This window comes from Limanda limanda, chromosome 3 (assembly GCF_963576545.1).
Source record: "Limanda limanda chromosome 3, fLimLim1.1, whole genome shotgun sequence".
Lineage (NCBI taxonomy): Eukaryota > Metazoa > Chordata > Actinopteri > Pleuronectiformes > Pleuronectidae > Limanda > Limanda limanda.
In genome coordinates this window covers 7,342,047-7,366,574 of record NC_083638.1, presented here as the reverse complement: position 1 = coordinate 7,366,574, position 24,528 = coordinate 7,342,047, and the positions used below count along the sequence as shown (strand labels likewise).

Below are 24,528 nucleotides of genomic sequence, written 5' to 3'. Positions count from 1 at the left end.
CTTTGAAATAAGCCTACCTCTCCTTCGAACCTAGGAAGATATTTAGTACTTTTTCTAACACTAGCCCAGACAAGTGCTACACATGGAATGCAAGCTCTGTCAGAATTTGAAAATGACAAATGAAAGGTTATTAATCAGCTGTCACGCTTCCTAAACAAGCTTTCTTATCTCTTACACATTTTATTGTTCTTATGTGTTTCTACGTTTCATTTCTATCTTTTGCTTGTGTTATTTGTGTTAGTATACCTGCTCTTGCTACTTGCTGCCTCTTTCGTTAATTATAAATTGTATTGCTTCGTTTTATCTTGCACTATTTGCTTTGTTTTAATAAGTTTTTTTATTTTTAGTTGTTTCTTCACTTTATTGTAAAACACTTTGAGCTATTAATGAACCCTAATGAATCAACATTTAATCAATACAACGTTTTAGGCATGGCTGCTAAAATAACTCACATGCCATAAAAGAATGTTGCTCAAAGGTTTAGATCATCACAATTCAGAGCTGGCACTTTAAGGCTTTGAAACACAGTTTGAACACTGACCAATCAAAATCCTTGTCCCGCCTGCCTCATTTGCTTACAGTCCACTTGTTAACTAGTGGACATTTGCGCCCCACTAGCTCAGTAGTGGCTGCATTGGCAGTTTCCATGTTAACTAGTGAGGCACAATTGTCCACTAGTCAAACTAGTGAGGTTTTTTTATACCTTACTAGTTAACTGATGAGGCTCTAAATGGCTCACTTGCATACTAGTGAAGCCTAAAAGTCCACTAGTGAGCTTGTTGGGGTCTTTTTTTGCCGTACCAGTGAGCTAGTTACAGTCACATTATTTCACTTGTTAACTAGTAAGGTCCAAAAAGAGCCACTAGTTAACGAGTGACACTGATGTTTCCCTGACTAGGTGACTAGTGAAAGACATTTTGTCTCACTAGTTCGACTCTGAACAGAACATGTAGGGACTTTGACCGAACATGTTGAACATTTTTCTTACATGTTGGGCATTTTCTTCAACTAGTTGAGCTTTTCTCAGAACTAGTGAACGACTGTACGCAACTAGTAAGACATTTGATCGACATGTTGGGCTATTTGTCCAACTTGTTGACATTTTGGGCACACTAGTAGCCGTTATCATCTTACTAGTTTGACAAAACTCCTCACTAGTCGACATGTGCACGCAACTAGTTAACTAGTGATGTGATTAAAGGTTCACTAGATAACATGTAGGACAATACAGAATTTCACTAGTCAACTAGTTGCGTGCACATGTCGACTAGTGAGGAGTTTTGTCAAACTAGTAAGATGATAACGGCTACTAGTGTGCCCAAAATGTCAACAAGTTGGACAAATAGCCCAACATGTCGATCAAATGTCTTACTAGTTGCGTACAGTCGTTCACTAGTTCTGAGAAAAGCTCAACTAGTTGAAGAAAATGCCCAACATGTAAGAAAAATGTTCAACATGTTCGGTCAAAGTCCCTACATGTTCTGTTCAGAGTCGAACTAGTGAGACAAAATGTCTTTCACTAGTCACCTAGTCAGGGAAACATCAGTGTCACTCGTTAACTAGTGGCTCTTTTTGGACCTTACTAGTTAACAAGTGAAATAATGTGACTGTAACTAGCTCACTGGTACGGCAAAAAAAGACCCCAACAAGCTCACTAGTGGACTTTTAGGCTTCACTAGTATGCAAGTGAGCCATTTAGAGCCTCATCAGTTAACTAGTAAGGTATAAAAAAACCTCACTAGTTTGACTAGTGGACAATTGTGCCTCACTAGTTAACATGGAAACTGCCAATGCAGCCACTACTGAGCTAGTGGGGCGCAAATGTCCACTAGTTAACAAGTGGACTGTAAGCAAATGAGGCAGGCGGGACAAGGATTTTGATTGGTCAGTGTTCAAACTGTGTTTCAAAGCCTTAAAGTGCCAGCTCTGAATTGTGATGATCTAAACCTTTGAGCAACATTCTTTTATGGCATGTGAGTTATTTTAGCAGCCATGCCTAAAACGTTGTATTGATTAAATGTTGATTCATTAGGGTTCATTAATAGCTCAAAGTGTTTTACAATAAAGTGAAGAAACAACTAAAAATAAAAAAACTTATTAAAACAAAGCAAATAGTGCAAGATAAAACGAAGCAATACAATTTATAATTAACGAAAGAGGCAGCAAGTAGCAAGAGCAGGTATACTAACACAAATAACACAAGCAAAAGATAGAAATGAAACGTAGAAACACATAAGAACAATAAAATGTGTAAGAGATAAGAAAGCTTGTTTAGGAAGCGTGACAGCTGATTAATAACCTTTCATTTGTCATTTTCAAATTCTGACAGAGCTTGCATTCCATGTGTAGCACTTGTCTGGGCTAGTGTTAGAAAAAGTACTAAATATCTTCCTAGGTTCGAAGGAGAGGTAGGCTTATTTCAAAGAACAAGTTTAACAAATGACCAGTTTATTGTTTCACAAACAGTCACCGAACAATCACAATATAAAGTATAAAACAGTATTAAACAGCACAAAATAGAAACAGTAAATATTATATAAATCTTGTAAATAATTCAGTCCTGTCAGTGTGTATATGTACAGTTCCCTGGATATCGTCCGTACAGTCCTTGAATAGTGTGTGTGCTTGAGGATTCAATGGTTCCGTTCTGGTCCGGGTCTTTAGGTCTCTATACTCAGTACTACCCGTCTACGTGACGGGCAGGACTGGGGTATGATGTCTTCTCGATACACGAATCAGGTTCGATCTGGATTACACGGTTGGCCACACCGTATCCACGATCTGGGGTAAGTGCGCCATCTCATCATTCAGATTCAGGTTCTTCTAGTGTAAATAAAAAAACAATCAACACACAGTGCAGAATAATCAGTGTCTGTTCTCTTATTCTACTTCTAACATGAGATCTCATTCACTTCTTGTCTTTATGTGTAACCATTACCTGGGTGCACTCAGATTACCTTGAGATGATAAAACAACATCACAGTTACCACTAGTATAACATTACAACTTGTGCTTCACTGAATAATAATATACAAATCAAAACAATAAAGTATTGCACATCACTAAACAAAGGGCTTATCCTTTTTCATTAATATGTTATATGATAACATCATTACAATATCATGTCACTATACTTGAAACTAAACATGACAATAGTTCACAGTATAACTTGAACTTCATTCACATATGAATTGGCTTTTCAAATTATATGCACCTGCAGTGCACTTGCATATTAAACCATATCTATTTGCTATTTAACATAAGCTGCGTGGCTGAACCTTAAACACTTAGTGGCATACTATTTTAACAGGCTGCCTAAAGTTCGTTGTAACATTAATAATCACTATATTATTACTCCGATTGGTTTTAAAGAGGTAATCTTTCAAATAGCATCTTAACAGCAGTATTAGTTCTTGCCCACGTTCGCTAGCATGATGCTAATAGTTCGCTAGCATGATGCTAATCGTGACTAGCAGTGACTACTTGTGTCCTCACTCACCTGAGTTTTCAGTAGCAGATAACTATGGAATCACTTCCGTTGACACTCTCAAGTTGGACGTCTAGTTGAAAAATAACCTTATTAGTATAATAACAGGTAGACTATGTTAATATTTCGAGTGTTTAATGTTATCTCATACCGAAATCCGGGACCTTCAGGTATCATGAAGAAATCCTAGGAGAAAAGGGCTTCTTGTTCGTGGGGGGTTCCATTTGCTAAAACGCATAGTGCGCCCCCTTTTGGTGGGGGGTTATACTACTCCTTAGGTTAAAAATGGAAGCAGTGCTCATGTGTGCTCATGTTTTATGATACAGTTAATGGTTGACATCCTAAGATATATGAAATAGCGTTCTGGATGTTAACAGATGTGTAATTCCTATGAACACAGTATTTTATTATCACTAGTTTAGTCATTTCCTTATTCATTTGTATAATACAAGTTTTCAATTGAAAAGTAGTAAAGAAAATCTACTCTGCCATCTACTGGCGATAGCAAATACTGCAGCAGATCAACATACACTGACCTCCAAATAAAATCAGATTAGTTGTTCTTAATATAATAGCATTATACCTTCAGTGGGCCTACAATGGAATATTCCTGTATTTGGATAATTTCTGCACCTTCAGATAATTTTTTTGTATCCGTTTCAATTATATTCTGCAGGCAGTACAGGCGCCTGTAATGCCAGCAGAATATAATTGAAATGGACTTTACTGATGTGGGATTTTCAAAGAGGCAGGAGGGAAAACTATTGGATTCACGGACTGAAATCCCTGTCACTTATTAGATTGAATATAGATTATGACTTGAAGTGTTTTCTGTAAAGTACCACGATTTATTGGATATTTTGATTAAGCTGTTAATAATGTTCATCTAGAGCTGAGATTTGACTTTTCTGTACATCTATTAGGAATCTGTTCAAAATAAGAATAAGTGCTAAAACATTTTCACCTTTGTTTCATTGTTGTTCAAAAAAAGTAATGAATCTGACGCACACACACATGTACGTGCTTTATTCTGTTTGGATAGTAACCAAGGAGCTGGCCGCTCACAGCAGTGAAACCTCATCAGGCTTTATAGGGTTACATTTCTGCTGGGTGGAGCTCTTGCTGGAGAGCCAATAGGAAGCTTCGATTTTAATCCCCTCATTTGCATGTGTGTCCAGGAGTGTAACAAGTGAGCTAGTAGGCATTTTGGCTGCCACTTGCATACTAGTAAGCCCTTACAGCCTCACTAGTTAGCTCGTACAGTCAAAAAACACTGCAACTAGCAAACTACTGCACATTTCAAGCCCACTAGCTTACTAGTAAACATTTTGCACCTCACTAGTTAGCTAGCAAGGTGCAAAAAAGGTGTTAACTTGTTAACTAGTGAAGATTTTGGCTGCACTAGTTTGCAAGTGTGCATTTGGGCTCCCACTAGTTAACTACTGCAGCAAATTGGAGGCCACTAGTTAACAAGTGAGCTGAATCCATGTTTGACTAGCTTACATGTCAGAGCTTTTGCAGCTCACTTGTTAGCTAGTAACACTTTCAGCCTTACTAGTTCGGTCCAGAGGGCCACTAGTACAGCAAAAAGCCCCCTAGTGGAGACTTTGGCTCTACTAGTGCAGCGCACAGTGTTACTAGTAAGGTTTCTGTTGTAACTAGTTGACCAAAAGTGCCACTAGTTGCTGAAAAAGAGTGACTAGTTAGATTTTTTTTTCAACTTGTTCAGTAAGAGGCTGAACTAGTGCGACCAAACGTCCAACTAGTGCAGACAAAGACCGAACTAGTGGAGGGGACTGAAATTTGATATCAAGGATTTTGAATAAATGCTCAATCGGCTTGCCATATGTGTGTGTGGCTGTGAGAGCAGGAGAGAGTGACCTGTGGCTGCAAGTTGCCTTCAACAGCCAGATTCCCATTTCCAGTTTGCCCATCTAATTTAAAAAATAAGTTTAGAACAGAAGATTTAATGTTTTAATATGTTAAAAGGTTGCGTGTGAGAAATAGTTTAATCTGAAATGAGTTCCATATCGTTTCGGGCTGTTAAACGTTTCAGGATCACGCTTCACGCAACATTGAACGTGTTCGGCCGATGACAGATGTCAACTAAAGACTTGAAACGAGTTCCTGTACAAAGATGATTTGGATTCAACCCACCCATAACATTCTATTACTCAGAGGGATATTACGAAGAATAAATTTTAAGTTTTTAAAAAATTCTCTCTGCCCATTAAACCTATCACGGTGCTCTGGATCTCTGACTACGTAATGACCTGGTTGCTACGCCTCTCTGGTGCTGACCTGCTGACAGCTTCAATTAAACTGCTCGTATCGCTGCTGGCACATTCCTGCCAGCCCTGACACACACACACACACACGCACGCACACACACACACACACACACACACACACACACACACACACACACACACACACACACACACACACACACACACACACATTTTTGCAGCATTCAAATAACAACTTTGACAACGTGTGTGGAGAAGTCGGAAACGGAATGATGATTTCCACTCGTCCTCACGGCTCCTGTTGCCAGAGAACATATCAGCAGTCACCTGAGCGCCACCTGACGGATTTAATCAAGGCTGCTGGGATGCAGGAGTGGAGAGTCCTCCGCCAGGGGGACACGTCCGGAGGTCGAAGCAACACACGCTCGCAGGGACACACGGGAAACCGCACGCCGGGACACTGTTGACATGTTTAAGTGGCATAATTCAGCGGATTTGCTCAGTTCAGTGAGCTAACTCGATGATATCCCACTGAGCTGAGCAGAAACAGTGGCATGAGCAGATTTACTCACACAAACAAGGACTAAAAGCATGACGTGCAAAGTTCCAAGTTTTTCTGCGAGGACGATCCCTTCTCCTTCTGAAGCCTTCGCTCACTAACAAGTCGTTTTAGCTGCCGGGACGTGTTCTGTCAGCTCGGCTCAGTAAACATTGGGCACAAAGGAGCAAATATCTTGCAGCTCTGCATGCAGTCACATGGGGTCAGGATATTAAGGTCACATTATGAGGGGATAAGAAGAGAAAACGGGAGAGAGGGAGAGAGGGAGACATGGTGAGAGAGGGATTAGCTGTACTTTCTTCCAGGGGCTTGTGAACCATATGTTCGGCCCTGGGACACAATAAACAAGCCCAGGGGCCCGGAGACACAGGGAGACACTCACACATGGGGAGCAGGCCGTGCACAGGGGTCAGGGGTCAGGCATGTGGAGGACGTGTAAAAATTGTAAACTGTCCAGCGGTGGACGCAAGGTGCCAAGTTGAGTTCAAAGCAACAGCATGCAACTGTTTTTTTACCCTAAAATTGCAGATTCAAAATGATGTTTCACTGACTTGGAAGAGGGAGAATGTTTCCTCTTTCATTCGCACTCCTCACCCTGAACTTCTGCACTTTCTCCAGAGGAGGCGCAACTGTCTGGGTGAGAGCCTCCGGATTATCTGAGGACATCCTCTGCGTGACCCCCCAGAGGTACAGGCAGCAGAAAAACCGATGTGGGAGCACAGCAGGGATTCTTCTAACAAGCAACAGATGCAATAAATAAAACAATAAACCAAATATCTCTGGAGTCACACACGTAGAAGACACCGACGAATGAGAGTTTGTGGCAATAAGAGCCGACGCCGGTGCCTGTGTGTTGTAAAGAAAATCACATGATCTCACTGCTTCCTGTGTCTGTGGAGAAAACTTCCTGCTTTGTTGTGAATGTGTGAAAAGCAAAATGCAGGTAAAGACCTAGACCCAATTCTCTGGACTTTATCCGCATCAACTTTGGTGAGAGGGTACGATCTCCTATGAGAAATGTGGAACTTTCGGAATCAGGCTCGACTCAAGTGTAATCTCCAATCAGCTGTTTTCTTTCCATCTCCTGATGACGACCTATACTTTGGGGCCACGTCTCCATGGATACGAAGCAACAAACCAGCGAGTGATGAGCCAAACATAGCAAAAGACAAACAGAGGCGTGAAGCTCGTCAAGAAGCAACCTGGCTCGTCATGGAAACCACGAGCGTGTACACACAAGCTTCGGCTATGCAGCGGATTTCAGTTTTCAAAATTAACAGTGTGCCGAGCACATCCGGAAGATTCAGAGGTAAAGTGAAAAACAGAGAGTGAGCACTGAAGCAAAGGAACAATCCCCTGGGATCTGTGTAAAAGGAGAGAGAGAGAGGGAGCGAGAGAGAGAGAGAGAGGTGGATGATGGAGAAGGCAGCGCGGAAGGGGAGAGCGAGGGAGAGAGGAGGAGAGAGTTTGCCTCCAGCCTCGGCACAGAGGAGGATCAAAGGTTTGTGCTCTGCATCTCAATGGACATCCAGTCACCAATACTGATGAGCCGGGGCGTGTGGTGCTCCTTTCATACACTTTATATCTTATGGGTAAACAAGTGGACGTCAATCCCCTGTTTTGTTCCACTGCACACTGAGGTGTTGAGAAATTCAAAGTCGGCAAAAAAAGGTTTGTGGAAGCAAAAGTGTAAAGACAACAAGAGTAGAAGGAACTGACACCACTGGAATTTAAAATGAGTATAGTTGCACGGTTTAAGGTCAGGATGTTAAAAGACTCTTTATGAGCTTGTTTTTATGCAGGATTACACTAAAGGTAGAGACGGATTATTACAAAACTTGGTGGAAGGAGGAGACGTGGTGAGGATCCGGATCAGGGATGGATCCAGGATTATTGTTTGGCCTTGGTGGACGTTTGCACTCGACTCGCTTGTTTCCAGATCGAACAATTCTGGATCTCACATGGTGAAGAGATCAAGTAGGACCTGAAAATGTTTACCCTTATTAATGTCTCACAAAGAATATACGTGATGCGACCTGAACATCAAGCACAACATCACACTATTGCTATTGTTTCGGAAGGGTAATTATGTCTTTGATTAGGTTGTAATAAAGCTTAGTGAGGCCAACTAATTACCAACTTTAAAATCCTGCCTCGTCTCCGTCTGTGACACACGACTCAGATCCTAAATGCAACTCGCTCCTCATACTGAATTCAGGGCGTTTACCCGACATCACACAGGGAAACTCTGCAGTTTATGGCTGCAGCTGCGTTTCTGTGCACGTTCTTGACGGCGTCTGTGCCACGTGATGCAAACTCACGTTCAGTTTAAGCAGCTACAGAATAGAACAGTTTGCAAATGAACTACAAAGCATCAGATGATCGATGTTTACTGCAAACTAACCGGTGAGAAGATTAGATAAACCTTTTCTGGGAATGTTTACCTGAACACTGGTTGCATCCTTTGGGGTCGGAACACATGATGAACTTTATATACATTCTTTACTTTGTGCCAATCAAATCAATACTGGTCCAAAAGTCCACCGATAAACAAACCGCTTATAATTTATGCAACAACTCATCATGACAGTTAGATTTATTTGTGCTTGAGTTCAGATATTTCATGTGAACAGGGTTTTGGAAACCAAAAGTTACTTAAAACAAATGTAAACTTTGATTCAAGATCATTTTTTAAAAATTGTAGAACCACATATTACTTCAGTGACTTGTTCTGTGTTTTCAGCCTAAAGCTTCTGCCCTTTAACATCGCCTGGTTGAAAGCTGCCGACCGCTTCTACCACCATCAGAGGATTTGTTCCAGATTATGTCCACTCATTAAACTAATGCTCTTCATCTGTAATCAGTGTGGAAATATATGTGGTTGTGCTGTACAGTAGGAGCAAAAAAAATGGAAAAAAAGGGAATCCGCAGTGCAACCTGTTCTACAAAGACATATCTCCCTCAGTTATGAATCGTTCATGTGGAAGATAAATCTAACATGAACTGTCGGAAGGGCGGCCTTGTTTTACCTGGGAGAGAAAGAACACGTCATTTCTTTTAATGTGGGGTGTTTTTTCCCGCTTTTATACCTTTTATTCTATCAGTCGACATAAAAAGTGAGGAAATCTGCTGCTGTTTCACCAGATGTCTTTCTACCAGTGATGTAAACATGTTGAACCCACAAAGACAGACAAGGCAGACATGGAATAAATGCAGCTCTTCTTCCGGATCTCTCCTACATCTTTCCTCTCTGCTGTGTTCCTCCTGGAAAAAAATATGAATAATCCCCCGAACACCGGCAGTAACGATTTAAGCATCACCCCTAATTAGTGTGTGTTTGTCTACCGCAGATGGTTGTGTATCCTCCGATGACACACTGGTGACCTCCGCTGGGATCCTGTCCCTTTAACTTGAGAGCTTATTAATTGTCTGCAATTATCCTTTGCGAGCGCGGCATCTGTCAGAAGCGTCTCGCCTGTTCCCCACATGGAGAGAAGTGCCACGGCAGTAAAGGTTGACTGCAACATTCACCATTTATTGCACAGTTGGGCTCGTACAGTCCACTTTCTCCATCACAGGTATAAAATATGTCCACACAAACAGCTTGCAAACAGGGAATGAACGAGGACAGTGTCTCATCTTGGTTCCAGAGATGAAAGAAAAAGAACGAAATAAGACATTTGTAAACTAGCTTTGTGTTTTTAAGTGTGCTGTTCTGTAACGCTGGGGGAACGGTCCGTGGTTCCCTCGTAGTGGTGGGGGAAAAAATCGATTCTGTTCAGTATCGCGATATTTTGCGCCCGCGATTATATCGATACTGTAGCACAAAGTATTGCAATATTTAAAAAAAAATATTTATTTACAATTATATATGTAACAGCCCCTGGCTGGCAAAGCATGACGAGGAGAGTTTCAGGGTTTAAAAGATACCTAGTGTGTGTGCGGAAAGGATGTTCTCCACTGCAGGAGATATAGTAACGGCCCAGAGGAGCACTCTAACATCTGAGCAGGTTGACTAACTCCTTTTTCTGAACAAAAATGCCAATATTCCCAAATGAATTTAACATTTTGGGTCATGACCTTGCAGGTCTCAATTTGATTGAAGCTCTAGGTTACTCTTATTTATATGATTGAGCTCAGTGTTCATGTGAGAGGTCTCCTATTCAGAAAATAATTACAAAGGTCCTGTGTCCTGAATGTTCAAGGATAAAGTTTTTGCACTTCAGTTAATGTGTAGAAGACAATGTTGTTCACAGAATTAAATGTGACATTTGAAGTGAGTTGAGAAGTCTTTTTTTCCTCATTTTTTGTAATGCCTTTGAATAATTCGCAATATATCGCAGAATCGAACCGCAATACTTGCAGTATCGCAATATATCGCAGAATCACAATACTATTGAATCGTGGCCCAAATATCGCAATACTATTGAATCGTCACATTTTTGCCAATTCCCACCACTATTCCCTCGGTGCATTCGATATCTTTTAAAGTTTAGTGCAAATTTGAAGAAACAAAAACAACGGAAAAAGGAAACAAACTAACTAGGGAAATCATAAGGCAACAATTATAAATATATCAAAAATAATCAATAGAGAGCTATCTTCGTTACAAAACAGGTACAAACATTTTGTCCTGCACCAGTGAAAGCGACATGTTCTTCAGCTCCTCCGCTGACCTCACAGCTTTGTATCCCAGCTGGTGGAGCACCTTCTGACACACGGTCTGCGTGTACTCCACCATGTCGTACGACAGTTTCAAACGCCAGCTCTCCGCGTTCGCCGCTGAATCCCTCATTGTGCCAAACTTGTGTTTCGTGGAGGGCTCGTTGGTGCCCTGAGTGTTCGCCTGTATCCAGTCTCTCACGTTTTTATCCATCGACAGCCCCAGAAAGTCATAGATCTCCCTCGTCTTGACCAGTGGGCTTCTCGCCAGATCTTCATAGCGAACCAACATGTACTTCCCTTTGAGCCAATGGGGATGGCTGAGACCAGTGGAAACCGAATTGAGAAAGTCTTCACAGAGGACAGTGAACGTGCTCATGTCCAGATTGTAGGGCCGTCTCCCCGTGGCCCTCCAGATCCGCCACAGACGATACGCATCCCTGAAAGTCTCAATCCGCGACGACAGGATTCCTCGCGGGTCTCTGACGAGTTGAATGACTTTGATGTTCAGCCGCGGGTCCTCCACCAAAGCTCGTAGATCTTCAACTTCGGGCACCCGAACAATTTTGAGAGCCACGTTCCTTTTCTCGCGGCACGCCTCCGTCGCTAAGGTCATGTTCAGAATCGGACACTTCTTGATGCAGTCCCCTTCCTCCACATTCACGTCAGCAGGACCAAAGGCATCACACACGGGTTGCTGGCACAACGCTCGGCTAACGCCGCGGCGGAACAGTTTGTCCGTGGTGTGGTTGGTGGGCGTCGGTTTGATATAGCTCTCCAGGAAATAAAGATCGCAAACACAAATGCTACGCAGGAGGTCTCGACTGGCGCCCAGCATCAGACGGCGCTCTGTGGCGAAGCGGCTGGTGGACAGACGCGGCAGCAGCGTGTTCTGGACGTGGTAAAGAGGCTCGAACAGGTAGAACACGTCCTGGTGCTGGTTGATCAGCTGGCCCACGAAGGACGAGCCGCTGCGAGTGGTGGCCAGGATCAGGATGTGTGTTTTTTTACGCGTGGCATTGATGGACGAGTAAGGGAATTCATCGCAGCCTCCGGCCGCCGCCCGCTCAGAGGGAGGCTCCGTGTCCTGGCCGCAGTTCTGGGGGCTGGGCAGCGGGCAGAGCTGGAAAGGCATGGAGGTGAGGGTCCGGATGGCCGTGTACTGGATGGCGATGGTGGTCAGAGCCAGCAAAATCACTGCCTTCACGGAACAGTGCATGGCTGAAGCTCTTCATTTAGACACAGCGGTGGTTGACAGGTCCTCCCTGTGAGGAGAGAGAGAGACAGGTTCATGTTTTCATTCTCAGAAATCAGTTTTACTGGTTGTTACATCACTCTTGGGGTCTTGTAGATATTTTCTCTGCAAGCTGCTACAACGAGAAAATATAACAGTGTGGATCACTTACTGCCTCTAATGGGATAGTCCACAGAAAAATGAAAATTCACACATTACGCCAGTAATTTCAGTTGTGTTGGATTTGGATGCAACACTGCTTATCCCTGAAACTCCAAAAGTGTTTTGTAGACTCACTTCACCCACCTTCTCCATCGGTGTAGCGATGAGTAGAAAATGAGTGCATTTAAATTTTTCTGTGAACTATCCCTTTAACTGACGATTGATTATTAGACACTACAACCAGACACAGAAGGAAATCACAACACAATCGTAGTTGGTTTCATTATCTTCTCATAAGACGTCAGTGGACTGATCGTAAGCACCATGCAGCCAATATGTCATTTACACATCCGGGGCCAAAAGGCTGTGTTATCATTCTCTGTGGTTCTCGAGGTTTTAATGTTATTTTATCAGAAAAGGAGAAGAGCAGTTATTAATGTACATGACTGTGGCCAGGAGACAGCACTGTGCGATTCAATCAATTCATCTCCTGTTCCTCCTTCAGTGCCACGGCCCTAATCTGTTAAAATTAAAATGCATAACGACAAGAGGTCACAAGCAGCGAGGGAAGCACAGAACAGGCTGTACATGGAATCTAAAGACGACAAGACACCAGTGCTTTTAACTGGCTTTGACCTGATAATAAAACAAATGTGGTTATAGATATGCAACTTTTAGAGTTCAAAATGCACCAAAAGTTACCATACAACGATTACTACAGACACCAAGTCCACTATACTGCAGCACAGCCCATATTCACTTTCACTCTCCGTCTGCTCCATCACGTCTGCATCTAATTCAGAGACCCTGCTCGGGCCTGATTGGTGAATCTCTGTTTTCACTTGTTCATCAGGAAAACTAAAAGGAGCTTCCACAACAGCACAGGAAGGTAAACAGTAATTTGAAGCAATGTCGATAGCAATGTCACATCAAGGATACACGAGGCTGCAGGTCAAAGACGGATAATCACTGAGAAATGACATCTGAATGAGGATTTTAAAATGATAATTCTGCAGGATTAAACACAGGGGTCTGATGGTGTGTATGTGTGTGTGTGTGTGTGGAGGGGGGGGATACAACCTCATCACTTCAGACGTGCATTAGACTTGTAAGGTCCACGAAAGAGACATTAAGTGAAAACAATGTGGGGAATGAGAAATGAGAATACGTTTTAAATGAACTAATTCCTGCAGAAGAGCTATAGTGTGTCTGCAGATCATCTCGTGTGTGATGGAGGAGCTCAGTCTGTTGATGTGTTTTTTGTTTTACTTGATACTCTGACCAACATAAAATCCTGCTTGTGTGTGTGGCAGCAACACAACCACGACTCGATTCTCTCACGGAGCATCACTGCTTTCCATCCTCGCAGATATTCTGACTGAAAGCAGACTCGTGCTGCAGAGAGGAAACAGTGCGATGCAGACAAAACCCGAAACCAGAGCTGCGATAACACAACATGGAACAAATAGCACCAACGCATCCCGATCACCAGCTGCAAGTGTCCAAAAACAGCAACGCATAAAATAAAGCTGCAGAAAATCCTCTCAAGAAAACAAATCAAAAATAACGGAAACACGAAAATCGGACTTGTTCCCGTTATACCTTGTTGGAAGTTGTAGAATCCTCATGACGCGAAGCTCGTCTATGAAACAGATCAAATACAACCGTGCACTCCAGCTCCTAATTCTCCGAGAAGGGAATAAAACGGTCCGAGCTGTGTTCGTTTCCCCGGGTATCAGCAGCGGGGAGCCGGGTTGAAGTTGCTCTGGATTGTTGCGGAGCTCCAGGAGAACCGGAGGGAGGAGGAGGAGGAGAAGGAGGAGCGGTGGTGTTGATGCTCTGCAGCCGGGATGAGAGAGGCTGATCCGGGGAACAGCGACCGGCAGCTTCCCCCCCTCGACTGATGGAGCGGAGGCTGCGAGTGTGTGAGGGACAAGAGGAGCGAGTGTCTGGACCAGCCCAGACCCCTCCCCCTACCCACCTGCCCCTCTCTCTCTCTCTCTCTCTCTCTCCCCCTCTCTCTCATGCACGCACACACACACACACACACACACACACACACACACACACACACACACACACACACACACACACACACACACACACACACACACACACTCATTGGCATAATGCATTCCCTAGCCCCTAAAGTTAAAGGGATAGTTCACCAAAAAAAATGAAAATTCACTCATCATCTACTCAGCACGATGCCGATGGAGGGAGGAGAGAGAGAGGGGGAGGGCTGGGGGGGTTAGAGATACTTCTGGAGTCTCAGGGGTGAAGAGTGTTGCAGCTTAATCCAATTCAAACGTCTTCAAACGTCCCTGCAGCTTTTTTTTTTTTACAGCTCACTCATCCTTCCATGTTATCCGTGGGGTTTGAGGGACTTATTCCTGTTTTGGTTTGGTTTCTCCTCTGGCGTAAAGGTGAAGCTGCAACATCAACATGGCGCCTCGGGCAGTGTGATCGTGCAAAGCTCCGTGTCCGGCCCTCCTGCATCCCAGGTAGGGATACAGACGATGGCGGGTCGATAATGATCAGGATGTGAGGGTGCAAGGAACAAGCTGCCTGAGAAGAGGCAGCACGGACGTGGCACTGATTGAGCCTGAACCTCTGCCATGGTCCATCAGGCCCTTTAAACCCAATCAAGCTGCACCAAAGTTCACACACGCATATTAAACTCAAATTTGTTTTATTGTTTAAATTGAAGATCCATGAATTATTTTACAAAAATGCCCAATCTTGCATATTTTGTGAAAGAGTAATTCTCCTGGATTCCTTAAAATGCTGTGGGTTATTTTTTTGGTCCTTCACACCACGTTTCATGCAAATCTGTTTCATGGTTTTATCTCATCCTCCGGACAATCATACAAACCAGCCAACACACAGGAATATTACCTGCTCAGTGGAGGAATCACGTCTTAACCATGTCATCATGTGCAAACTGATTTACTCTGGAGCCATTTTCTATAAGTGTTATGAGATAAACGTACAGCTTTATTAGAATCGACCATGAAATTGCTGGATAATTGTGTGGAAATCCTCTTATTTGAAATATTTCACTCTGTGAGGAGGTGTTGGTGCTCTGAGGAGTTTGTGAATCCAGCAGACAGGATTTCCTGATGGAGGAGCAGGGGGTATCAGCTCCTCCTTCTTTCTAGCTGGCAGAGGTCACGGAGGTGGTGAAGAACATCGGAAGTGGCACAGTGATGGCGGCAGGGAGATTCTACCGGAGATACTGAGGATCTGGACTCTGGCGAGCGGAGATATCTGCCTCTGTGAATCCAATCTGAACCTTTCCAAGTTCAGGTTTTATGCCTGGAAAATGTCAAGTATCTAACTGAGCCGGGCTTCAGGAAGGTGCATGGGCCAATTAATAAACACTGGTGATTAGAGGGATGCTCATAACTCACCAACGTTTAAACCATCAGGACAATAACTTAAACATTAAATTAATATAACTGTGCAATGTCAATGAAAAGGAGCAGAGGCTGTTAAAACCATACAATCAATCTTATAACCTTATTTTGAAGGAGCCACTGTGATGCTAGTGGAATCTAAAATTAATGAAATGTTTCCCCCAAATACATTGAAGTAGCTCAATACATATTACAGTATTATATTATATAAAATTGCATAAATATGATTATGAAAACAACAAGTAAAAGTACTGACAACATATATTCTGTACTGAGAAAACCAAAAATGAAGTGATTTGGAATTTTTGGATTGAAATTGTTGTTTGTTAAGTTAAATCAAACATTAGACAAAAAGTGAAAATATATAAAATTCCCCAAATTGTATCGATACATGGTTTCACAAAACAAATGTAAAGATACTTAAAGAATTGCTTCTAATAACATTAGTTGATAACTATTAATATTATAGATACATTAAAGGGACTCTTACCTTTGTTGCATTTTTACACTTTTTTTGGATAAGGTTAAATTGGTATTAATAAGGTAATGACACTCTAAAATGCAAGACAGACCCACCAGGAGTAAAAACAAACAATTATTTCACTCTCATAATATTTAGTGAAAACTTCAACCAATAAAATTCTTCGGACCGAAGGACCTTATTGGCCGACAGACCTGTCTGTTTGCTGCATGGACATGCAGGTTTTCCGTCTGCTTCTTGTGGCGCATTCGGGCCCGCGTCATCAAGGCATGTGAATGTAAATGTATATAACTTACCGAATCCATTGCTTTGGTAAACAAAAACTCATGTGCGTGCGCGGAGGCAGTAGGTTGTAAGTGTAAATAAAGTTTCTTCAAAAAAACACCGCGGATGGGAACGAGGGGGTGGGGCATTGGAGGAAGGCGGGATGATTTGAATGTGCTGTAATTCTCAAATGCAACAAAGGTAAGAGTCCCTTTAACACGTATCCAGCATTTTGATCCCAGTTACACAAGAAGCAGAAATGTGTAAAGCCAAGTGTTGGATAATTTTATCAACACCAGTGCAACATGTTTTTTTAAAGATTATAATATTTTGTGTGTAAAACCTTAATCCACAAAGAAACACATGGTGACTGACACCTTAAGGTGGATTTATATACAAAATGTTTCCCTCTGAAGTGAGGAGCAGAAGTGTAAAGTGACTTAAAAAGGACAACACTTGGATTTAGACTTTTACACTTTTCTCTACAACTGACTTCTTCTTCTCTCTGATAACGTCACAGACTATCACCTGGACAACCAGTGCATACTGTTCCCTAGTAGAGCTTGAACTCAGCAGCTCTCTGCCCCAGTAGAACTTAGAATCCTCTCTACATGAGCATGTTTACAGTCACATTTATTTGCCCTCTCCTGGATGCTCTGTAAAGTTGGCTATTGTCTTAACCTTGCCGATGAAAGGCTCTTGGATGAGTTAATTTTGGAGCCGCAGGGGGGCCGGTGCAGCCTCAGCAGCAGCAGCCATACAGACCCGATTCCCCCCGGGCGGAGATGTCCATGGATCCAGCTTGTGGAAGCCTCATCGGGGGGGAAACTCCCACGCTGCAGCGGCGCATCTGCTGCGGCGCGATAGCCTTTCAGTGCATCATCACGCAAGAGTATTCTTCTTGACCACGCTATAAAAGGATTTGTAATAGATTCATAACATGCCAGGCCAAGTGTGTGTGTGTGTGTGTGTGTGTGTGTGTGTGTGTGTGTGTGTGTGTGTGTGTGTGTGTGTAGCCGGCTTTGTTCTTCTCTCCATCCTCTTTATGCCAGTATACACATGAAGACAGCTGAGATTCTGTGCTTTTTTTGGTTTCTTTATTCACAACTCTCAACTCAAGGACTTCAAGGGACTCGACTCTTCTTCTTCACAATATAAGAAGAACACAGAGCATTTCAAAGGATGAGGAATCTGTATATAAAAAGAAATTTTTCTTACAAATATAAAACCAGTTTTTCACCGTATACTCTTCTTCCACTTAAATTTGCAGGCATTAATCTCTTACAATGAAAACACCAATGGCTGAATGTTCTTTTTTTGTGGTGACATTTTAAGTGCAGCAGGAGAAAGTAAATGAGAAACGTTAACAAGCGATTTTTCTTAAAAAACACAACATGGAGGAACAGTTCAAATGAAACAGTGAGTGTGTGAACTTCTCAGCGATGATATTAATGTCTGAACAGTCGACAGGGTACCAGGTGGATGTTGACAATTCTGTTTGGCTTCCTGTACACAACTAAATGGTGGATATTACCCATGATCCCCGGCTTCCTGAATCGAACTCTGTTCAGAATTCTTCACGTTTAAAAAGTTTGCTGATGGTTATTTGAGATAAACTCTAGTTTTTACTGACGTCTAGGTCTTTAAACCTGATCAACATGTCCACAGTGTCTAGACGGACAAATTTGTCTTTAAAACAGCATTTGGGTCGTACTAATGACCTCAGTGTGCATGGACACTTTCAAGAAGAGCAGGAGAACAGCTTTCTTTCGGAGCCGGTCTCGGACCAGGAACCTTCTTCCCCCTGTGGTGCCAGTCCAAACCACTGCACCACCGTGCCAAATCATTTTTTGTCTCCATTCTCAACTTTTCTCAACTCCACGTTCAACATTAAAAACATACAACGACGTCACAGACGGGAAAGGACGAGATAATGAGGTGTAATTCATTCTAAAAGCCGGGATCATCATTAGCTGATGTGCTGACGGGTTCTCATTATGGCCTCTGGGTGCTTGACTAATTGATAATGTTTGTTACTTTCACTCATTCTATCCAGCGTCACCATGTGCTGTTTCACAGTTAATTAAAATTAGTTTTTGTGTGTGTGTGTGTGTGTGTGTGTGTGTTTGTAATTGCGGTTTCCAATTAAACTTCCACTAAATTACCAAATTAAATAGCTGTTTTGTGATTAGGACGCCGCAATTACTGTATGTTTTAGAAACCAGGACAAAATGTTTTAATTGCAGCATGTGAGTGGGTATGAGGAGTTTTTTTCTCTTTTCTTAGTTTGAATCGAGTAGAATTAAATCTCTAAGTGCCAACTGTGCAATTACATTCATTTCCCAGAGAGCTGCGCTGAGGCCTGGTACATTTTATTCACTCATGAGGAAAACAGGTTTTTTGGGCGACCGCTTGGTGAATAAAAGAGCTGCCTGATCTGCATTGCCTACACTGAATATATATATATATAAGTGACCCGAAAAATCTCCCAATCTCGTCAGTTGCTCAGCAGCAGCGTCTCCAAATCCCAACCAGACGCTGGTCCCTGAGGACGAGCTTCACAGTGTAAGCCCCCCGAGCGTCGGCTGTCATTCTGCTGCTCGGGCTCCTTGAGTCGGAGATCTCCTTAATCAAACAGACAGCATATATATCCCATCTCTGCACCCATCCATATGTATGGGCCTCCCCGGATATGATTAACGACTTCATAGCCTTGGCAGAAAAATAACAAAACGACGTTGTCCGCACACACTCACACACACACACACTCACCAACCGCACACAGTCGGACGTGAGTCACAGGAGGCAAAATAAATTATATTTATGAGATATGATGGTTGTGTCAAGAAATAACGCCTGTTTATGTTTCTCAGAAAATTATAAATAACTCTTTCTATTTAAAGCCAGTTTTCTTTCTATTTAAAGTCAGGTCAGTTGCTTCAGTGATGATCTCTCAAGCCAATTAATGCCGTTAATCGCTTTAACAGTTTGATTGATCATGTTCATGTTTTTGTAAAGGGTCAAAATTGATTTCTTATAATTAATAATGAATGATTTATGGAGAAGAGCTGAGATTAAATACATTTCTACTTCTTCTCACTCCCTGTAGATTAAATCATTATCCATTTCATTTTAGTTTTTTCATCACCGGTTGTAAATAATACTTTTTTCAGTTATTATCCCAAATTGTTAATATGATTTAGCTTTCAAAAAAAAAAGAAAAAAAGAAAGAGCTTCATGTGATCAGGTGTGTATTTTTGTGTATGTATTTACTGTGTGTTTACTGTGTGTGTGTGTGAGGGGACTACAATATGTTCACAAATTCACTTTGTAAGAACTTGCTTCGGATTTAAATTCAAATGTATCAACATAAGTAAAAACATATTTTATTTCATTCCCCAGGGAGGTCATGTTTTCACTCATGAAAGTTATTTTGTCTTTTTTTGTCAGTAGGATCCAACACTTTTGAAAAGATTTCCAAAATACTTGCGAGGGTGGAACATGATGCAGGAATAATTTTTTTACACTGGGTTTTTTGACACTTTTACCAATTTCCCAGGGAATAATTTTTCGATCTTGATGAAAACAATCAGGCACATTGAGCGGACTCATATTCTGCCTCGTCACAATCCGCTGGCTGAAGGTTCTGTGTAGCAAAACAACGAAAGGGCGAAGACCAGCGTGAACATCGGTGAGACGTTTAGAAATCAGAGAGACCCCAAAGAGTTAAAAGAGATAAAAACGTTGCTCTGTTTCTGCTTAATTCCAACTTGGTGGTCCGGCTTCCCAATGCAGGTGTATGAAGTTTGTGGGCGGAGCTTCTCAAGGACCAGTGAAGGGAGGGGGTGCATTTGTTTAGGAAAAGAATTACAGGATTAGCTCTAGTATGTGATTGTATGTGACAGTCGGATATGGAGCCTTTCCTCTTCCTATTATCGGGAAAGTACTTCAGCAGAATTACCATCCTAGACGTGGGACAATCTACTGAAACATTAACAAGAATCTATCGGACATCAGCGACCAGCCAACCCTGCAAATATCCACACATTGACTAACTCTAAGGCATTAAAGGGTAAATAAGGTAATTTTAAAAGAGAGGAAGTTGATCTACCAGGAGAATGCTCAATGCAGCATCAAATGAGAGAATAGAATGAAAGTCAAAATGATGCTTCAACCGGTTTCTCGACACACAAACAACTTCTGCATCCCAACTGTTTTTAAAAGCAGCGTCCGCGTTTGCCAAGAACTTCTTTATGGAATTCACAAATCCTGCCTGTTTTCATCACAGCTCACTTCCTGCATTCAGATATCTACAGTCCCACACTGCCAGGCATTAAAGCCAACCCTAAAGTTGGAATTACTGTAGTTAAGTCTCCATTAGCCTCAGTCCATCCTGCACCGCCGCTGCTACAGATACAGAACCACCCCCCCACCTCCTGTAACCAGCTGAATCACACCATAATAATGCTAATGCAATACAAACTCCGCTGCCAAAAGCAGATTAATGAGGTTTACAGATGAGTCAGTCACATCTTTATCCTCATCCTGTGCCCTTAATCATCTGGTGCGCTGAGCGCTGAGCGGCTGGCCGGCTGCTGGACTGCAGCTGTTTCACCGGATTGGCTGGTTTGATGAAGCAGGTGGAGCGGACGGTAAACTTGGCAAACAGGGAAACCTTCAAAATAAACTTCAAGTGCTGGCTTAGGCTCACAGTAATCTGGCGACAATACACAAATATACAAAACCAAACCATTAAAAACACCTTAACTAATACCGAATATAGCTTTTTGAATATCAGCAGGAAGTGACTTTACTTGTGTGTAATGAGGCCGTCAGGTTTAGAGAGGATTTCTGTGATTGGCGTCCTCAGCTTGTCCAACCCCTTACTGCTGGTGCCTAGCAACAGAGCTGAAGTTGGACATGACGAGAAAGTTTGAATGCCGCTCGGTGTTCCGTACAATCAGCTGTTTGGTTGATCACTGTCTGTTTTGTCACTCCCCGGCAACATTACCTCTTTGACTGATGGTTTGTCACTGAAACGCAATGTATCCTGGGAAGGATCCACCGATTGGAGCGTTGGTTTCTCAGGAATGGAAAGACACATTTGAAGAAGAGTCTTAAAAATGGGACGGACTGGGACAAAGGATGCAGTCTCTGAATGGAGTCAGCTTCTATTTTCACTACGGAGCTAGTAGGCTGCTTCGTACCTAACTTTTAAATTATTAAATGATCAACAACAGTCGGTCCATTCAAAGAGTGAAAACCTCACTATGACATTTCTGCTGCAAACCCACAACCTGTCACCTTAACATTTCTGTTTGTGTGCTGGAGAAACAATAGAGGTAATAATTGAGCTCTATAGATGTTGTTAATTTAAACTTTTGTCAGACTTTAGAAAGCTGCTCCACTCTGATTCAAATCTTAGAGCCAATTTGAGCGAATCCCTCCCCGGCTCCCTCCAGCTTCACACATTAATTTTGACGAAGAAACAAACAAAACAAGAAACAAAGTTAATCAGTTTTCCTCCTTCATAGACTTTCTTGGTCTGTTATCACCAGAGGCATTGGAAGATATCAATTAATGTTTGGGAGCTTTAAACAGAAATCGCTGTGACCGACGGCTGTTCACGTCATTAATTATAATTCTATTTGTGTTCTCCGACAGTTACACTTTTAAGAAACATCTTCTAATTACCACTCATATCCTCTGTTCAGTAAAGTCACACAATAAGGAATCTTTAAGTAAGAAAATAAACAAATTTTCATTTTGTAGCTGCAAATTAAACCTTTTTTAATGGATGGTGACTTTATGATTAATCATGTTGGTAAACATGATGTTATTGTTTATTCTAGAGGCTGCCTACGGATACTGGGAGTAGAACAGTAACGGGTGTGCGTTTGAGTTTATCTATATATGAATCTTGTTATCTATGAGTGGGGCTGTAGCTCATAGACACACACACACACACGCACAAACACACACACACACACACACACACACACACACACACACACACACACACACACACACACACACACACACACACACACACACACACACACACACACACACACACACACAGGAGCTGTTTTGAGACTCAACACCCTGTGCCATGGAAAGCTTCCAATCCTCAAACTACGAATGACACATGTTAAACTTTTCTGAAAATCATTTTTTAAAAGTGTTTGCATTCTCAGCCCTGGCAGCAGGCGCGAGTTATGTGGTGTCATGGAGGCACGGCCCCTCTATGAATGGTTCTGCTCCTCTGACTGGCGTGTAATGGGCTCGTGGGATGCCTCATTTATGTGTGACAGACATCCCCCAATGCTCGATTAAAGAACTGTGCCTTATCTGAAAGAACTAAAAGGGAATGAAAAACCTCCCAGTTTAATCATTCCGTCCCTGCAGGGAACCAACCAAACCCTTATTTTCTATCTGCCATACTGACAGACTAGGAGATTATGTGTAATTATGGAGATAAGAGAAATTAAAGGACTCTGTTCTTATTGACCTGCCTGATGCAGTGGACTGGAATCCGGGTGCCTGGCAGCAGGTTGGCGACGGGCAGATGTGCATTATCATGAGAGATGCTTTCAATCAGCATATTTTTTTTTTTTTTCGAGCTCGACTCTCAGCAAATTAAATGAGATCAGAGAAAAAGCCAGCGTGGTCGGGGAAGTTGGGATGACATAAGATGTTTTCATGCAAAAAAGAAATATGTCATCTGAGCAAATAAGGGTTTAAAACCCAAACAACAATGACACATCTGGTTTTGTGATGGTCCCTCTAAAGTGCAGTTAAAGTACATGTTTCTGAAATGAGTGTAGAGGAAATTGTACTGAACAGCACATCTACAATAAGTGGAGGCGCCTCACAGTTGCATTGCACGGAGAAGTAATTTATTATGCATACGTTGCTCCCAAATGTTCACAAACTGCAGTATTTTTCTCCCAGATGAAGTCTCTCTATGCAGGATCCATATATATATATATATATACACTGTGTATGTTACACGTCTGTTAAAACACATGCAAAGCCTATCGCTTTCAAAACAGTTGTCAACAGGGATGAAAACAATTGTTGGCAGGATCATCTCCTGCTATTGTCAGGGGGTTGACCCAAATTTTGTGTTTGTTGCCATGGTAATCAATGCCAAAAATCTGCATTTGAATATCCTCATGGGCTCCTCGGAGAAGGAAGCAGGGCAGCAGCGCTCTGTTCCAGACTGAACACTGCACATAACTGTAATCAGCAGGTTGATGTGATTGCTGCAGCTGCCCAAGAATTTAACACCCCATACTCTCTGTTTCTTACTTCTTACTAAATCTCTGGAATCTCTCTCAATGCTCTTACTCTCTTCTGTCGTCATCCTGAGGATTCAGTGCCTCGGACACACCCTGAAAGCTTGAAAGAGCCAATTTAATGGCAATGAGCTGGTCAGATTGTCCTGAACGTGATCTGGTTTCAGACTGTAACAGGTCAAGACAGGTCATTATGGCCCCTTAAAGTCCCAGAGGAATCCTGTGTGTGTCTCAGTACAAAATCTGAAACACACATTCATGGCCCGGCTCATTCGAAACCTCAGAGGGAGGAATGGTGACGACGAGGAGATAAACATGGAGGAGACTGAACATTATAACGAGCTTCAGGTGCTAAAGCTCTGCACGGAAAGCAGTAGCTTGATACGTCAAAGAAATATAAATCCAAGAAATGACCGTTCATAAACACAGCATAAGTCTTGTAATGTTATTTCCATTTCTGCTTGAATCTATTTTCTTTTATTTTCTTTCTCAATGATTCTGTTCTGTGTCTTATTGAGCAAGCTTCTCTTACTCGGTAAAAGGACTGCACACAAGACAAGGTCAGAGAGGGGTTAGCAAAGTGCACCACTTATCTGTGTCTCTGGATGTGCACCATTATCATCAACAGTTACCATAGCGACCAAGGTTATCCCAAGGAGCTGCATAGATAGGACAGACACTCTGAGCCTTCTTAGATGTCCCTGTGACGT

General features: G+C 42.3%; 1 protein-coding gene and 1 long non-coding RNA gene across 3 annotated transcripts; both read right to left on the bottom strand.

Moving 5' to 3' along the window:
* Positions 1 to 2,425: 2,425 nt before the first annotated feature.
* LOC132998685 (uncharacterized) lies at positions 2,426 to 4,023 on the bottom strand. Of its 2 annotated transcripts, none has more exons than XR_009677999.1 (3): positions 3,639 to 4,023; positions 3,500 to 3,560; positions 2,426 to 2,823 (listed from the first exon to the last, which is right to left on the bottom strand). It is a non-coding gene; the product is annotated as an uncharacterized LOC132998685 (long non-coding RNA). The 2 variants fall into 2 exon arrangements; XR_009677998.1 differs by having other exon boundaries at positions 2,426 to 2,820; positions 3,639 to 4,020.
* Positions 4,024 to 10,890: 6,867 nt separating this feature from the next.
* chst1 (carbohydrate (keratan sulfate Gal-6) sulfotransferase 1) lies at positions 10,891 to 14,014 on the bottom strand. Its single transcript, XM_061068852.1, has 2 exons — positions 13,956 to 14,014; positions 10,891 to 12,222 (listed from the first exon to the last, which is right to left on the bottom strand). Exon 2 carries the CDS (start codon positions 12,174 to 12,176, stop codon positions 10,902 to 10,904), a length of 1,275 nt encoding a protein of 424 aa, XP_060924835.1. The 5' UTR covers positions 12,177 to 12,222; positions 13,956 to 14,014; the 3' UTR covers positions 10,891 to 10,901.
* Between the last annotated feature and the right edge of the window lie 10,514 nt (positions 14,015 to 24,528).